Consider the following 19,307-nt stretch of genomic DNA (forward strand, 5'->3'; position numbering starts at 1 on the left):
AACTATATATAAACACAGTTGCTGTCAGTGTGTAAATAACATTTGGTCTTCCATGTTTTTCACATAATATTGAAAAATTACCCCTCTTTACATTTCCATGCACCTTAACATTCTCCTGGACAAACATTGATTAGGTAATATTTCAGATTCTAAGTAGGAGAGGCATTACACCTGAAGGGAGTCAGGCTGAAGAGAAATAAGAGGGACCTGGCAAAAGGTCCATAGTGGTGAAGAGAGGCTGAGGTAGTTATTTCACTTGTGTAATGAGAAGAATACTTCTAAGACAACGGAAGAAGGGAAGTATCTGTAAAAACAGAGTAATTGGGAAATTCACTAGCAAAGTTGAAATTACTCACACTGGGCTAACAAATATTTTATCAAAATAAGGAAAATCACTTTAGTTTCAAACTCGGGTGAACATAAGACATTTTGACTTATTTGTAAATGTGCGTTGAAAAATTATATTATGAAGAGCCAAGACAGACAAGAAATATTGATGCTGTAGAGTATAAACTATTTTCACTTAGTTGCTGGACTAGAGTAGGAAAATGTTTATAGTCACATCTTTTTGTGATCCCCACACCCACCCTGGTGATTTCATGTATATTTGTATTTCAGAATCAGATCATTTATGAAAATATGTATGTATAAATGGTTAACTTTGAGCTAGATTGGCCATATTTTATCTTTGTTTTCTGGAAATGGGCATGGCTAGGTTAGTTGTGTTAATTACTAAAGCATTTTCCATGATGGTTATAGAGTTCTGAAATAGGCCTTGAATAAATTAATGGCTATTTTCACAAAATACTAAATACTTCCATAATGTGTCTTAAACTAACTAGGAGAAAAGTGCAACTTTGTAGTAGTTTAAGCACTATCAAGTCTCAGTAATTTTTAGGACCCTATTAATAGCTGAAAAAAACCTTGATTCTGGTTTTCAGAGCTATGAATTGCTAATTCAAGTTAACTATTACAAAATATCCAAACATGCCAGGTCAAGAATGTCAGCTATTCTACATAGCAAATCATAAAACAAGCAATAAAATCACCTTCTCTGAAATCCCATTTACAAGTCAGATTTTTTTTTTTTTCTGTCTGGACACATTTCTTCTATGTGATGTTTTCCTTTCAGGTCACATTCTGCATCACGTGAATATTGGGCTCAAGGTCAAACAGTGTGTTCATCAGATTCCTTCTGTTACAATGGAAGCATCCATTCAGCCCATCACACGGACTGTCCTTCGAGTAACACTCAGCATTTGTCCTGATTTCACTTGGAATGATCAGGTAGAAATAGAAAACACCTAAATCTACATTAAGGATAAATATCTGTACTGCAGGTTCAACTACACCTCCTTACGTCTGTCCTCAAGGCATATAGAAAGTCCTTTTTAAAAAAATCTATTAAAAAGTCATTTAAAACGTTGTAGCATTATTTACTCTCATCCTCAAGAAAAGCATGTGATATATTAATACTATGTTCACCAATGAGACCCCTTCAGAGCATCTTGGGACACCTAAAACTTCTCATTGAACAATGATTTAGTGGATTCAACTCCATAGGGACTTTGCTTAATTCTGTCTTCTTTCATTTTCTCTATCTGATATTCATTTTTTCCATCTGTACTTCCTCTGTCATTTTAGCAACTAGAAATTCAAGATTCTCCACGCTAAAAGAGCCCTTTTAAAGTCCTGATGTTTCTCAGACTGTCATTCTCTTCTTTTCTTTACCATGAGGCTTGTAGAAAGAGTATTCTACGTTTTCCTTCTGGTCACCTGCTTCCTACTGAGACTGATTCCTCAGTGACCACCAAAGACTTACCAATTTCCATAATAAATGACTTTTTCTTAGTTATTTTCTTTACATCTCTATATACATTGTCCTTCTTCAAAGTGTCCTTCCTTGGCACCCATCATATTCCTGTTTCCGCTTTTATCCCTTCTGTTCTTTCTTCCAAACCTTAACTGATATATACATGCATGAAAACCCACTCTGAGCCCTCTTTTTATTCTGTCAATAATTCTTAAGGCCTGTCTTTGCACCAGTTACTGTGCAAAGAGTACAGGAGAAAAGAGATTATAGATACAGCCAAGTAAATCTCCATCCTTTTTTCAAGAAGCCAGTCAGGGAAGACAAGTAAATCTGTAAATGTGTTGAAGCAATGCCTACTTTACATGGTTATTGTAAGTTTCTAGTTAATGTAAGTAAATATCTTCTGCATTACCTGACATTAGTACATCTTAAAAGTGGATGCATTTTGTTCAGCAGTGTACTCAAAAATTACCCAACCATAATCCTAACCCAACTCTACCATTGGTCTTAAAGTGTCCTAATGATTCATTCCTTCAGTTTCCTCATCTGTAAACATCTATGATAATAATAATTATCTTTCTCACAGAATTTCTGTGAGGACTAGATGATATAAAATTATATTTAATATTTCTATTAATACAAAATTGCATGAAATATAAAACTAGTTAGCCATAAACTCATTTCAAGTTTTATATTTTGTAAAGCACAAAGGTTTTATATTTTTCACCTTGTTTTCTTCTGACAATATCCATAATAAATCTCCCACAATTTGGTTTAATTCATTAGTAGGATGAGTACTTAGTTGTTGTCACAGTTGCTTTTATCAGAACGTTGTTGGCTGTGAGAATAGCAAATATGACTTGTCTCAAACTTACTTAAGCAAAAAAAGATACATTATCTTACATAATGAAAGATCCACAGGTAGAATAGGCCCTGGAGATAAGATTGAGTCTTCTGTTTAATGATACTATTCTGGGCTGAGGATCTTCCCATCTTTTTGCTCTGCTGACACTGTTGGCTACTTCCCAAATGTTTTCAGGCTTCCTTGTTCACATTTAACAGAGGGAAAAATACACCCTCTTCACCAGCCCAGAGCATGGACCAAAAGACCTTTTCTTCAGCCTAATTGGGCCAGTATTGGGCATGTGCCTGTCCCTCACCACAAGTTGTTGTAAGAGGGATACCATAAGCTGATTAGCTTATGCTGACCAAAATTATCCTGAAAGATGGGGTTACCTTCTCCTGAGTTGCAGGAGAGAGAGAGAGACAGATGAATATTAAACAAGATTAGGTTTTATTAGGAATAGAAAAAAAAAAAAGAGGAATGAACACACAAAATACAGTTTATCTAGCCAATGGAGTATTATTTGTCAATAAAAAAGAATGACGTACTGATGCATGGTATGACATGAATAAACCTTGAAAACATAATGGTACATGAAAGAAGCCATTCGCAAAAGACTGCATTTTATATGATTCCATTTATATAAGATGCCCCAAATAGGCAAATCTATACAGAAAGAAAGTAGATTGTGGTTATCAAAGATTGGAGGTTGGGAGGATGGGGAAGACAAATTTTCTTTTGGGGATGATGAAAATGTTCTAAAATTAGAATATGAAGATGATCACACAACTTTGTAAATATATTAAAACCATTGAACTGTAGACTTTAAATGAATAAACTTTGTTGTGTAAGTTACGTGTAAATAAATCTGTTAAAAAGAGAGAGGGATGGGTGCTGGGTATGCAAACAACAGTATCCCTTACTTGAATTACAGTATATAGAATTAGGATACTATTTTTCTTCTAGGTCCATGGGACAGTAGGAGAACCCTGGTGGATTTGGGTGGAAGATCCTACAAATGATCATATTTATCATTCAGAGTATTTTCTAGTTCTAAAAAAACAGGTAAATGTGTACATGTGACTCTATCCTTCTTATGTTGCTATCATTAAGAAGAAAATATAAACAAAATAATTACTGTTTTTACCTATTTCTCTATAATTTCACAGTGCCATTAAAGCTTTATTTATCATTTTTTATGTCTCTGGTTTTAAAAGAAAATAGTAATTAAATGCTATAGCAGTTATTCATATATTCAGTGTGATTTTCATTTGAAAAATTGAATTGTAATCTTTCTGATGGGTTAAGGTATAGCTTCCAGAGGGGTGGAATATGTCAAATGGGTGGGATAAATAAGATTTTTAAATAAAGAAATAATTTTAGGTGTTACATAAACACAGTACTAAAGAGTATTTAATCACATTGTGAAAAAGGCGTTCTTTTTTAAGTTCTATATAAATTCCAAGAGAAAGACTCAATTTTGTTATAACTATCTTTAACTGTGATGTTTCATTCCTAATTTCTCTTTTTATCAAACGGAAAGCAAGCTTTAGGCTTGAGTGGGCAGCCATAGAATTTCATAGCAATATTTTACTTTCGTTGCATTTGTGTTCATGATTACCTTCTGTTTATGCCAAGTATTCTGTTATTCCATTTATGGTAGTGAAAGAATTTAAAGAAAAATATCAAGTAAATAATTTGGTAAAAATTATGAAGTTAAGTACTTGAATGAATGAAGTTTGGGAACTTCTGATAATGAGTCAAATTAGTAATGTGTTAATACATGATAATATGCATGTGTAAATAATATAAATTGAGTATATGTTTTCCCTTCTGTAACATCAGATATCCTCAGAAGGGAACCACCTACAGGTTTCTGAAGTATCTATCTCAGCTATTTAGGAATCCAAGATATTTAAATATTTTCTTTACTTTTAGTACATATTACTGTAGATAGCATTATTTTAACAAGCAACTAATAAGGCCTTTATGCTATTAGAATAGCCATGTTCATTTTAGTCTTTATTTCATATTAGGTCATTAGTAAAGAAGCTCAACTACTAGTGTTTACAATACCTATTTTTGAGCCTTTGCCTTCCCAATACTATATCCGAGCGGTGTCTGATCGATGGTTAGGAGCTGAGGCTGTGTGTATTATCAACTTCCAACATCTAATTCTGCCAGAGAGACATCCTCCCCATACAGGTAAGATACTGAATAGTAACTTGAGTCATTGATTTTCCAAAATTGTTGTTTTAGTCAATGTTAAAAAGTATCTATGCTTTAAAGTTGTCTGAATCTGCGTAAAAATCCAACTTATTTGTCAATATAGTTTGAAAAGAGACTTTACAAAATCAAATCTATGTAGACCCTCATGGAAGACCTTAATTTTTTTTGAGTTCCAAAAATATTAAACTAAGCCTAATTCAATTCTTATAGTCTAACTAACATGAAACTATTTTGGTATTATTATGTCTTCATCTCTATTTTTACCTATAATCATTATAATTTCTCCATATCTCCTTCCTTTTTCATTGCAAGTATTGTCATTTAATCTGTACTCTCTGTGAAACTTTTGAGATATCCTTTTTTTCCTTGTGTTTATTACTGTTAAACTTACTTCTAGTATGTTAAATTAACCAAAGTGAATTGTAAGGGTTTTCTCCTCCATATGGTATGTTTCCACACCAAAAAGTGCTAATGCTAAGGCGTCCGGTTATGGTATCACTGCGGAATGGATTCACTTACACCTCGAGTCAGCTTGTGTCTAAAAATAACGTATGCTTTTTATGTTGGTTCTTTTCCTCCATACTGACATAAAAGGGTATATGGTGATCTGCAGTGTGTGTGTGTGCGTGTGTATAAACAGTGCCTTTCATTGTCATAACTGACCCAAATCCATTTTAGATTTTCATAATATGATTGAGTTCCTTCCTATGTTGACTTGTTAAAGAAGCAAAATTTCATAAGTAAATGTTTTTAATAATACTTCTAAGTGCCCTATAAATATTCTATTTCAGTAATATCCTGAGACTATTAACCAATTAGTATATTAAGTTTATTCTTATTGAGAATTCATAATGGATGAGTATAGATTTCAAGAAGGACCTTAATTTATAGAAAAATGAAAGTCAGATTCCCTTTTTCATATAATTCTTCCAAAGACAAGCTCTTTGTTTTTTCAAAATAAATATACTAGTTTTTACTACTTTTAATGAACACATTATTTGACAGTCTTTTGGGAAAGTAACATAGGCAGTGTGACTTTAATTGTTGTCAGTTTTGTCAAATGTGTACCTTGCTCTTTGTCTTAGCATATCTTAAAGAGAGATACTGTAGACTACAGCTTAATACCACTGTGATACCTTGACAGGGAAAAACTAAAAAGTTTGTCAACATAGAAAAATAATGAGATTGCAGTATCTACTCATCTACTCGTTGAGGAGGACTTTTCTGGTTTTCTTCCATCAGACATGCTTTGTGATATCTAGAATCTCAAAATATATAAAAGTGCTTGATGCTTTAATTTAAAATATATAACACAGCATTGTAAACTGACTGTGACTCAATAAATAAATAAATAAATAAATAAATAAATAAATAAATAAATAAATAAATAAAATATATGCTACCGACATCACTACTAGGTCTTTTGCTACAATACCTGATTTTAACATGTATTAACATTATGTTCTAATGCTCATTTAATTACTTCTTTGTTGACTGACTAAGCACATACTACCCTATTTATATAATTCACTGATTTTCTGACTCCATTTTCAAAAGCAATAAATGCACCACCATGACCCATGACATATCAGTTGATATTAAAATTCATGATGTAACTTCAATGATTCCTAGTTCTTTTTGGCCAAAAGTATCTGTATAGGCATCCCATTGAGCCCAAATCAGCCAAGAAAAATCTTCATCTTTTACAGAAGTAAAGCATCTTAATTTAGCATTGTCAATAAATGCCAAAAGTGTTTGGGTTTTTTTTTTTTTTTTTTAGTCTTTATTAAGAATATATCTATGCTTTGATTAGCATTGCAAGTTTAAACTTCATTCCTTTTTGATTTTCAGTGCTACAAAAAAATACAGGAGATTGTAACCTGGTATGAGAGACGTGTAGTTAGTTTTCAGTTTCCTATGTAATTGAGTAGAGCGGTGGGGCAATGATAATTTTTTTTAAATTAGCTTTTTTACTTTTAAAAACTTTTTTGAGAAGAGAACTCTCCATACTTTCCAATTTGAAACCGCTCTACGAAAATCTAACTCAGGATACAGACCACCATGTCCCCTTATTGATTTTTTTTTCCTACTTACTCAAACTTCAAATGAGTAGAATTGTCCTCCATAGAATAAACCTGGGATTAAATCTGCCTTCCAGTTTTCCAGCTGATACCTTTCTGGATTATGGGAAAATTAAATGACTGTCAAGTGCAAGTGTATCTAGGTTTAAGATTTAACTTTATTTTTCTAATTCATTTTAATTTTCTAGTCTCCTTGTCTTCTAGTCTACATAATGATTTACAATTATATCTAGTTTTTTTCAATGTTTTCTCAACACAGTTCTTATTTACCAGTCATGCTCTGATTTAAAACTCTCGCCTCAGTTTCTTCCTGGAACCATTTTAAGTTTATGTTAGTTTGCCTTGGCTAGAACAACAGCTCATTCAACCACTCTGTTTTGTCAGTTGTCTAACAGATGAAAAGTAATTTGTTATAAGTAACCATTCTAGTACTGAAGTTTGCAAATGACTTTCCTTTTTCTACAGATCAGGGTAGCTTTAGTTTTCTTCTAGAACATACATATTTTCATACACTTGTCATTCAATTACTTTCCTGATTGGAAGAGAAAGATATATCATTAGAGCCATCTTATAGGGAGCTCCCCCAGAAAAGTGTCCAATATGTCAATTTTATAAATGTGGTAACAGGGGTAAAGAGATCTATAACTAGTATATAAGAAATTGTTAATCCTTTTTCCCTCTAAAGAATTAAGGGTTGTTATAATTTATTTCTAAGAAACAGTATTCAATACTGTGCATATTTTCCAGTTATTGTATTACAGTACCTGTTGAATCTTTTCAGAATTACTGGATCTTCAACCTTTACCAATCACGGCTTTGGGATGTGAAGCATATGAAGCTCTGTACAACTTCAGCCACTTTAACCCTGTGCAAACACAGATATTTCATACGCTATATCACACAGATTGTAATGTCCTCCTTGGAGCGCCCACTGGATCAGGAAAGACTGTGGCAGCTGAATTAGCCATTTTCAGAGTCTTCAATAAGTACCCCACTTCAAAGGTCAGTTGGAAAGAATCACATGCTTACATTCAATTAGAAGATACAGTCCATAATCTGTACACTGGACAGTCCTAATATACTGTCAGGACTCAGTTAATAGATCTGTCACTATCTTGGTGAATTTTCCAGGAAGGCACAGATCAGTATTAGAATAATTGGCCACAAGGAAATATATATTAAACTTCAGGGGTCCTTTAGTTAGATTTCTGATGTACATATTGGTGCTCACATGTCCTTTCCTCATTGTAAGATATCTGTAAATCAAAGGCAGTTTCATTGTAAGATACCTGATTCATAGCCATATTTATAAGAAATACAATGACTCGTAATCAAATCCTTTGGCTATGAAGGAAGCACTAATACTTTAACAAATACAACTTGATTACATACAGGAAATACAGAGGCAGCTTTTATTCCACATTTCTCCAAATGGCCATGATATTGTCACTTAATGTGAAATAATGTGACAAGTCAAGTAAGTGTTGATTTTAAGCTTTCTTGAAATATGAAGTACTCAACACTTTAGAAACATTTTTCAAGAAAGCTAATTCATATGTTGTGATTATGATTATGTGCTCTTTTATTCATCATTTTAGAAACCCTTTAACTTCATTTTTCAGTGATTTCCAATTAGCAGTTGTTCTTCCCAGCTTAGCTGTAATTTTTCCTCCTCCTCAGTTTATTATGTGGTTGTTGATCCATTAGGAGAGATGTTAATACAATAGGAGAGCTCTGTTTTAAATTTGAAACATTTTACAAAGGAAAGAATTTTTTTCAGTGAATAATCTGTATTTAAGTTTGGATTATTGAAGACCAGGTTTTTTTGTTTATCTTTATTTTTTAAAAGGTAGAATACCTAAAATGTATGACCGGCACTGGCATCTTCCATAAGATATGCATTAAGATTTAAACAACCAGATTACTTACCTTCAGAATTTCAAAATTAGTACCTTTTTTCATGAAAGAGTTACAGCTCAGATAATTCTTGATGATAAAAACTGTTATTTTCATCAGAACCTAATTTTCTTTATGGCATGCATTGTCTCAGAATTTTTTTTTTTAATTTTCACATTATATTAAAAGATAATTAATTATAAATTACCTAACGAAAATACCACTGCTGTTTTAAAAAATATATTTTAAAGTGTCAATATCAGTATTTTTATAATGTATTATATTCATGTCTTATGTAGTTTGAGTAAGTTAATGACTTTTTTCCATTAATTTAAAATTTTAAATCTTTCATATTAAAAGATACATTTTTAGACCATACTGTTGTATTTTGATAAATTTTGTTGAGTTTGCCTTTATTTCAAAATGATGTCACTGTTTTCATGAGATCTTTTTGCACCCCACCCCCCCTTTTAGGCAGTATATATTGCACCCTTAAAAGCCCTAGTTCGTGAAAGAATGGATGATTGGAAAGTTAGAATAGAAGAAAAACTTGGCAAAAAGTAAGTTCTTACTTTTTTCAGAAGATACACATTGAATAATCTAAAAAGATCAACAAATGAAAGATTTGTATAAAATTTTTGAATGCTTTTATAGTGATTTTCATAGTCTTTATTTAAAGGTATTGTAATTAAAATGTTAAAAAATTACAGTATTCCCATTGTTTTAAGATTGAAAAATGAAAGCTTTTAATTTAGTTATACTTTTATTTGATAAAGTCATTTTCTCAAAGTTTTTAGATTCAAAAACAAAAGAAAAATAAGATTTGTATCTTTTTTTTTTTTTCATATCATTCGGAGTGCCATTTAGTGCCATTAAATAAATTATGGCACATTCACACAATGCAGAATATTGTATTATTCTATAAAGAATAAGCTCTTTATATACTGAGGAAATGATCTCCAGAGATACTGTTAAAAAAATTTTTAAGTTTAGTATCTCATCTTTTGTTTTTAAAAAATGGTAAAGAGTATAAGTATGTGGTTGTTTTAGAATGAGAACTAGATGACCAGAGAATATACATGTTACAGAGACTATTTACTATATATTCTTTGACCCATATGAAAGTATTATATATTCAAAATAATAAGTAGAATGTAAAAAAAATGAATAGAAATAAGCAAAAGCTTTGGGACTGCTATACTTGGAGAAACTAATCTTGGCTTTTTTCTGTTTTTTGAATGTTAAAACAGATAAAAAAATTATTTAGTGATCATTTAAAATTTGGAGTTAACCTTCAGATTTCCCTCTTTCTCACTATAAATCTGGGATCTTCTCAGAATGGGGTGGCACATAGTTGTCCCAGCTTATCTTGTTTGTATCCTAATATGTTTGAATTTGCCTATAGTATCTATAGAAAATTTTAACCTAAGAAAAATAAAGCTTATGCATAATCATATTCTTAATGAATGCCTCCTTTTCTCTTAATAAGTTAACACTTTCCTTCATTAGCAAGGTGTTTATTCCAACATATGGAGGAGGTGTGAGTTCAACTCTGTAAAATCACATAGGGCAAAGACTTTATAAACATAATCAAAGCAAAGTTTGACACTCTTCCAAATCTGCATAAAAGTTAGATTTCAGTGATTTGCTTCTGTACATTCTCCATTTTATAGAAGGAAATCATCTTAGAGTTATTCCAAAAGATCTATTTTGGACTCAACTCAGAAAATTTGAGAAATCAAAGGGAGATAAAGTAGTTTTAAGCATAATAAAATTTTATTTTGAAAGATGTATTTTTGCTTTTCCAAGCTCATGTGTTACCTGAAAAATTAAAGGGACCGTTTTTATTCTTCTCCAGAGTTATTGAACTAACAGGGGATGTAACTCCTGATATGAAATCCATTGCCAAGGCAGACCTTATTGTCACCACACCAGAGAAGTGGGATGGAATCAGCAGAAGCTGGCAAAACAGGAACTACGTAAAGCAAGTCACTATTCTCATCATAGATGAGATCCATCTGCTAGGTGGGTACTACTGTATCTGAATCCAGTTTGCTGACTTCGACTCTTCATACCCGCAGTAGCAGGACTTGTTAAATGATTAACATGCATTATTCCTGTTTCCTAGGGGAGGAAAGAGGCCCTGTTCTAGAAGTCATTGTATCTCGAACAAATTTTATCTCATCCCACACAGAAAAGCCTGTTAGAGTAGTTGGACTATCTACTGCATTAGCTAATGCCAGAGATCTTGCTGACTGGCTCAATATTCGTCAGGTATGTGGAAGATTGATAAATCAGGCATTTAATAGTGTGGCTTAGGACCATGTTATGGAAACGCTGTAACGCTATAAACTAAAGTATACAAACTGGAAATGGTTTCTCTCTCATTTTTACTCTAGATGGGCTTGTTCAACTTCCGACCATCAGTACGTCCAGTTCCACTGGAAGTTCACATTCAAGGCTTCCCAGGCCAACATTACTGTCCTCGTATGGCTAGCATGAATAAGCCTACATTTCAGGGTAAGCTTCAGATTCTTGGAATGAAATACCAACCATTCTGTATGGTAGCCTTCAGATGCATTCTAAATGATACAGCTTTCTTTGAAAGGGTGATACTGCTCCAACTTCTATAGATATCTGAAACGATTTGCCTTAACTGTTAAGGAATATAAATATATGTTAAACTAACTATTGAAAATTAGAAAGGTTTCATAAGTGATGTCTCTGTAGTAGAATAAATATATGTTGTTTTTAAAAGTAATCAAATTATCCTTAAAATTAATTTAAGTATTTTCTTATGGCAGTAGCTTGAACAAATGATAAATAGAAAATACAAGTTTAAAAAATCACATAGTATTAATTTTTATCAGCAACCATAAAACTCACAAATTTCAGCACTTGTTTTTTACAGCGCTTCTGTTTATGTGTTTTGTTTTTGTTTTTCTCTAACAAATTAGGAAAGCAGAAAAGATTTAAGAATAACACTCGTATTTTATTGAAACATGTTTTGTTTAGGCTGCATAAGGAATATTTATTATATCAATTAAAAATAACCTCCAAAATAAATTCTCTAATGTGAACCGCTGTTGATTGTGAGGTGACAGTTGTGAGGTGACTTTTTAGCTGCTGTAATTAGCCTTATGACAGAAGCAAAGTATTGATTGTGAACTAGAGACCAATCTTGGCAGTTCAGATTATTTACACCTCCACAGAAGCATTGTACAAAATCACTAATGAACAATAAATCTGCCGTGAGCTGTTCAGCCACACCTGTTCTTGCAGCAGCAAAAATCCATTAAATGTTAAGGTTTAAAAAAGAGGCAGATTCATTCATGATTATGTGGACAAATGATACCAATATTGTACTAATATGTATATTTTAAACATTGCATCTCTAATATGATTTATCAAAGCATTACCATTTGCATTCTATAAATTCTGATAAACTGTGAATGTTTATTTTTCATAATATATATTATAGATTGCTTATCTCTATTTAAGGAATGGCTGATTACTTACCAGTGATTGAAATGAAGAGTTTCGTATTATGTGAATCAACAGTAAATAACCTACACCTACACTTTTCTAGATAAGATATCAGTATAGTAGCTATCCTTATAAACTATTTATTATACCTAGAGTGGATCACTGTATGTCTTTGAGTTTAGATTTATGATTTTGTGATAGCTTTACTTCTCACTCTTAGGGTATAAATATAGTCAAGGTCATGTCAACATTTCCATTTATGAACCTTGTTTTTTAGCCCGTAAAAAGAAATTCTGCAGCTCACATTTCAAACAGGAAATTACAGGGAGGTTGAACTTTTCTATATAAAAATTTTAAATATCTCTGTTTTAAGAGACTTGTGTACACATAAGTATAAATTCTACTTGCAACATCTTATCAGCATTTTAGAGCCTTTGCATAGCAAAGAAACTTCACCTCCAGTTAGGTCAGATGATTTATGTGGCTCTTTAATTTTTTTTCGGTCTCATTATCTAGTCCTCATCTTCTGTGTGTCTCCTCCTGTGCCTTCACTCAGGTAGAGATTCAAGCCTAGGATTCTTTTCAGTTCTCTTCTACAGTCTCTTACCTTCCCACTTGAAACCTGATGCATACATTTTTAGAAAAACAGGGAAAACATTCTTCTGACTTACCTCTGACTGATCTATTGATACAAACTCTCTTAATTTTTCCGTCTACTGGCAACAAGACAAAAATAAAAGGAATTTTTTTGTAGCTTTTCATCACCCCCCAGGACTTGACTCTCTCTCCACATCCCAGGACCACTTAAGTCTGTAATATCATTGCATAGGTGCATAGGTGAAATACAACTCAGAAATAGAAAACGCCACCTAAGTTTTAATATCCATATACAGCTATTAACAGAGAGTCTCATTTTATAAGTCTCCTTCCTTGGCAGTTCACAGCAGAACCAGGAGTCAAGATAGTTCAGTCTTCCCTGTCCCAGGCAGTATTCTCCCTTAGGTAGGGCCAGCTACCTTTCCTTTCCCGTCATTTCCCCAGTATGCTGTCAGATCCACGCAGTACCACAAATAATGCCTAATTTCATAGCCAAATTAAGAATTCCATTAAATCATTTACACCATTAGTTTTCATGTACTCATTTGATATTCTAATGAAATTCAGATTCTGGTATAAGAGGTTTACCATTTGATTTTCCACACCTTTTCAACAGCAATTAGAAGCCATTCTCCAGCCAAACCTGTTTTGATATTTGTCTCATCAAGACGTCAAACTCGTCTTACTGCTTTGGAATTGATAGCCTTTCTGGCTACTGAAGAAGATCCAAAACAATGGTTGAATATGGATGAAAGAGAGGTAAGCAGTACATTTATTTCTACTTGTTACACATGTCAAATTAGTTTGTAATGTGGTATGGAAATTACATACATAGTTATGTTTAGTTTTAATCTGTATTAATAATTAATCATAATTATGTATTTAATCTGTGTTTAATCTGTGTCTGTATTACAGAAATTTGGGAGAAAAATAAGAGAATACGTAGTACTGCCACCTTAATGCTATTAATATTTTGATGGTTTTTCTTCCAGTGTTTTCCTGCTAAATATTTTTTATATCCATATTTATTCCTGTATTTTTTCCTTTAATATCATCACCTATGTATATTTTAAAATTCAGCTAAGTTTTTTTCATAATATTTGATTGGTCACTGCCCTCATGGAATTTATAATCAATTTAGAAAATTAACTTTTTCTAAACTATGAAACGACTATTTTCAAAAATTTAGAAAACACTGGTAAGTATATAAAAATTTAAAACCTGTGGTTATCCTTCAACTAAGTAATAACCTTCATTAAAATTTTAAGCATTTATACTTCTTATGTTTATATAATTATATTCTATTATGTGGCTATTCTGTTGTAGTTTTAACCTATAATTAAATAATCATGCATCTTTAGTGTTATAGGTATTTCTTTATTTAGAATTAGTTCCTCAGTATAGAGTTCTAAATTTAAAATTAATGGTCAAGTAATGTGAACATTTTTATAACTTTTCGTATATATATATTGATAATTACTTTCCAAAAGGGCTGCTTGTCATCACTGATGTATGAATTATCAGTAATATATGAGGGTAACAGTTTCACTACATCTCATTTGTTGTAAATTATTGATATATTATAGATACAATGTTTCTTATTATTTTAGCATTTTAATGTATGCTTCAATTTTTTTGTGGTTGAACTTTTTTCGTATATTTATTTCATTTTTTCCTTTTTTGTACATTCCTTTGGACTTTTATCTGTCTCAGTACAGCATTTTTCTTATAGATCTGTGTGAGAACCTTACCAAATTAAAACACACACACACGCACATACACATCTAAAACTTTATAGAGGCATACCTTGGAGATATTGCGGGTGTGGTTCCAGACTACTGCAATAAAGTAAACATTGCAATAAAGCAAGTCACACAAAATTTTTGGTTTCCCAGTGTATAATAAAACTTATGTTTAATAAAACTAATGTTTGTACTATACTGTAGTCTTATTAAGTGTGCAATAGCCTTATGTCTAAAAAAAATCAATGTACTTGCCTTAGTTTAAAAATACTTTCTTGCTAAAAAATGCTAATCATCATCTGAATCTTCAGCAAGTCATAGTAGTAACATCAAAGATCACTGATCACAGATCACCATAACGAATATAATGCTGAAAAAGTTTGAAATATTGTGAGAATTACCAAAATGTGACACAACAGCAAATGCTGTGGGAAAAATGGTGCCAATAGATTTGCTCAATGTAGATTTGCCATGAACCTTCAATTTGTCAAAAAAAAAAAAAAAAACCAATATCTACAAAGTGCAATAAAGCAAGGCACAATAAAATGAGGTATGTCTGTATGACATCACTTTATTCCATATATATTTATTATTTATATATGTACATTATTAGTCTTTCATCTGCTTTATTAGTTAATTTTGGTGGTTCATTGGAAGTCTTTTAGTTGCTTTTTCAAATACAAGTTTTTGCATTTTATGTGATACAATCTGTTACTATGGTTCTTTGTGATTTATTCCATTACTTCTAAATGTATATTCCTACTCCCCTCCATAGATTTACAAATAGTGATTTTCCTTTCTTATACTTTTCCAGTTTTTAAAAATATTTTCCTAGTTGGTGTTATGATGAAAAAATAGATGAAATCAATAATAAAATTGTTGCATTATCTTCCTTCTCCCTGCCTGTTTCCCCTTTTGCATCTCATGCAGCCTGAAGAACAGTAAAAACAGTGTTCCTGACCTGCTAGTGCCAGTCTCAACAGTTTGCATATTTCCCCCTTCCACTTCTCATTTAGGATTAGTAGTCCTGTTGGATGGTACTGTATCTATTACAGTAATGTGTTAAGTTGTATTAGTTCACTAATAATAGTATTTCAAAATATTCTTGCATAGGACCACAGAGGACCTTACTCACTAATAAGTAACAGACCCCAGAATGAGCTTCATATAAAAGGTATCACATGACTCCATGAAATAGAGTAAAAGCTATCATTTTATCTTTCAAGTTTCATCATTACTTCCTTAATATGGTTTGTGGGTATATCCAAGGTGTATAATTCAAGGTAATTTAAAATCAAAATAATTTTGTCAAAAGTTCCTTGTCCTGTGTTATTTAATTATTATACCCAAGTAATCACCCTGTTGTGGCTAAACAGTATCTTGACTTAGAAGGCAAATGCCGAAAAATAGATGTATGGACTATTGACAGTTTAGTTTATGTGCAGTATCTGCCTAGGCTTAGTTTTGTGTTTTGCTTTTTTTATTCTCTTGTGTCTTACTTATCCATAATGTGTTCCCAGTAGAGACTTTTCTTTGAAGTCAAGGTACAAAGTACATACTCACTGAACACATTTTGGGACATTTGCTTTAAGTATATATATAAGAGCTGTGCATTTTGTGCATATGTGACTCCCATGAACCTCAAATGTGAACCCAATATGGTCTTTCCAGCTGTAGTGCAACTCTAATTTTTTATTTTTTGTTTCAATGTATGACCCAGGGAACTCTGGACAGCTCAGCCATTGTTTAGAACTACCCCTTTTTTTTTTTTTTTTTAATCAGTACCAGCTTACCACCAAGGCTCATTAGAAAACTTAGAATTTACTTGCATAGTTTCTGCTGTTGTATAGATTTTCATTGCTAGAGTAGGACAACTAGAAATTAAGCCATTCCTGGATATTTTATTTCACCAAGCCCATCTCAAGAATAAGACCACCCAGGCTTTGTTTTTACACCTGCCTCTAAAAGCAGTCACCTTTAAATATAAATTTCTGAGGGTTTGCAATCTGTGATTATGCAAATTTAGTCAGTTATACCAAAACCTACCATAAGGCAGGTGTTTCTATTGTTGAATCCCCTAAATAGTTAAATTAGAAGGACTTTTCTTTTAACACTTTATTTTTTCTAGCAGTGACTTTCCATAATATCCTGAGCTAGACTCTTGGTGGCTATTCCACTGCTGTTCCTTATACAGTGTCAGATTAGTGTTCTGTGGGAGGACAGGAGCCCTCTGGGTAGGACTCTAGTGTTGACAACTTGAGCATCTGAAGGAGACAAGGTAAGCACAGGAGCAGTTTTCCTGGCAGCTGTGGAGCAGGGTGCCTGTGAAAGAGGGCAGTACCAAAAGCATTCTTCAACTGAGTGGCATTAAGTCAGGAGGTATCCTTAGATATGGAGGTGGAAGGGAAGGGGAGCAGGAGAGGGAGGAAAGAAAGTTAGGGCAAATCTGAAAAGGATGGAGAGAGAGAATGTGACCAAGGACGAGTACATGTGTTCTGTTTTGTTTCTCAGCAAAGACAAAAGGAGTTATCCATCTAACTTCTTAACCTAGTAAAGTCTCAAAGTAAAGTATTAGGAAGCAGAAAGACCCCTTCATGTGTATCACTGATGTGAAATCATACCACAGAATGAGAAAATCCCGAAAGTAATGCCCTTTCATATTTGCCATTAGGAAGACTTCTTGCAGTGATTCCAAAAGTTCATGGGCATGTGCTCTTGGATTCTCAGTTTGACAGCCACCACTCCCACCATTAACCTCAAACTATTATTGGGTGTTTGCATCACCCTCACAAGCTTCAAGTCCAAGACAGAAACATCTGAATACCTGAGCTTCAGTCTCTAGCATGTGGCAGGAATAGGGAATATCTTCCCCTCTTTGGCCTTAATTGGAAGATAATTCAGATGCTGGCTGTCTGTAAAGAACAAAGGTTTACTGTAGTCCTTCAGCTGTCCAAACTCATTCATACACAGTCTCTGCATACCTGCACTTAAAAAAAAATTCCCTTTTAACAATGCACCTCTCCCTCATATGACCAAAATCCACTCATCCCTCCCCAAGGGAGGCAACTGAAAATTTCATCAACTCCATTAATCCTGAATCTCTTGGTTATATCCAATCACCCTTTTAATCCTTTGCAGTCTTATCTCAATATTCTCTAGCCACTAGACTAAATTATAAAGTTACTCAAAATCATCACACTGTATTCAACAGTGGAGGATAAGGAAAGGTCAGAGAAATGAAATTAGATAAGATATGTAACAAATTGTTAGTTAAAATAAGTTAGTGCATGTATGAGATAGCAATGGTAGAGGCCACAGTATCTGTTTCTGCAACTGATCCAGGAAGCCAAACAGATATTTGTGATTTATTTTCTCTACCATCCATCACATGTACACTTTTTCTTCAACCAATCCCTAAGCTAATTAAGATTCTTTATCCAGTGGAGTTACCAAAACCCACATTCCTGAGACATTGGAAATTGAATATTCATATATGCTTAATTCATAGAGGTTTTTAAAGCTTCAGTTTATTTTCCTAATGTAATGCTATTTCTCTGTGGTCCATTCAGAATTTTCCCTTCCCTTATTGTGTACCAGTAGCCCAGTTTTTTTCAATCAGCGTCCGTCACCTAAACTACGCCATGACCACATTTTGCTTGTTCACCCTGTAGCATAAGAGCTTCAAATGGCTCTGTGGTCATTTCAGATTCTATGTAAATTGTTACATCCCTTGGATGTTATGTCTGTAAACTAGCAGAGCTAGAATTATAGAGAAAGGAAACACATTTTCCAGTTGGTTTATTGGGTATGATTGCAAAAGACATCCATACACATTGACTGGTTCCTGGAACTGTATGTTCTGGCAGTGAGAGAAATAGTATCATGTAATGATTACTTAGTTTAGAGGATACACCTCGTCCTATGAGACAGCACCCTAACCTTGCCAAAGTAATGTCTCTTAGCTGCCACTCTGAGTCATTAACCTATAAAGCCAGATCTTTCTGGGTAATGAGGGACATAATAAGAACAGTGGGTCCCACGGCATCCATTGGCTCAGTCTTTCTTTACGAATTGAGTTCCTCAGTCAGAAACGTTGTTATATGGGATATCATGATGTATAAGGCATTCAGTAATCCTACCATGGAGGCTATTGGCAGGACTTGATGGGCAGGAAAGGAGAGTCAAAATCCAAAGTGTCCATAATACACATCATCTCAATTGGATATCCACTCCATGGTAGAAAGGGTCCAGTGTAATTTCCTTCCCACCAAATAGCAATCAGTTCCCACAGGTAAAGTACTCTCTAAGGGGCCCAGGATTGTTTGAGTTGGTGGCATATTAGGCACTGAGCAGTAGCAGTAGCTGGGTCTGCATGAGAAAGTGGAAGTCCTTGTTTAGCCTGAGCAGTTTTCATCTCTTCCACCATGGAGCCACTCAGTACACGAACCCACTGCACAAAGCACTGGCGCCTGGGAGAGAGGCTGCTGGGCACCCTCAGATGCCCACTTAACTATTAGCAGCATTTTTAACACTGTTAACTTTTTTAAACATCTTCATGGAATTTTCGTAGCCGATTATTCTAGGACCATTCTCAAAGTTCGTCCACATAAAACTTCTGC

General features: G+C 33.3%; 1 protein-coding gene across 3 annotated transcripts in view; it reads left to right on the forward strand.

Moving 5' to 3' along the window:
• ASCC3 (activating signal cointegrator 1 complex subunit 3) overlaps positions 1–19,307 on the forward strand; it is a 301,513-nt gene that overhangs the window by 200,160 nt on the left and 82,046 nt on the right. For all 3 annotated transcript variants that reach the window (XM_074368581.1, XM_074368580.1, XM_010965191.3), the window contains exons 22-30: positions 1,133–1,287; positions 3,624–3,722; positions 4,694–4,862; positions 7,749–7,969; positions 9,338–9,423; positions 10,722–10,888; positions 10,992–11,137; positions 11,263–11,383; positions 13,563–13,705. In XM_074368581.1, the coding sequence (XP_074224682.1) occupies positions 1,133–1,287; positions 3,624–3,722; positions 4,694–4,862; positions 7,749–7,969; positions 9,338–9,423; positions 10,722–10,888; positions 10,992–11,137; positions 11,263–11,383; positions 13,563–13,705 (1,307 nt within the window). The remainder of the gene's footprint in view (positions 1–1,132; positions 1,288–3,623; positions 3,723–4,693; positions 4,863–7,748; positions 7,970–9,337; positions 9,424–10,721; positions 10,889–10,991; positions 11,138–11,262; positions 11,384–13,562; positions 13,706–19,307) is intronic.

The sequence above is a fragment of the Camelus bactrianus genome, chromosome 8, assembly GCF_048773025.1.
Source record: "Camelus bactrianus isolate YW-2024 breed Bactrian camel chromosome 8, ASM4877302v1, whole genome shotgun sequence".
In the NCBI taxonomy this organism is placed as follows: Eukaryota; Metazoa; Chordata; class Mammalia; order Artiodactyla; family Camelidae; genus Camelus; species Camelus bactrianus.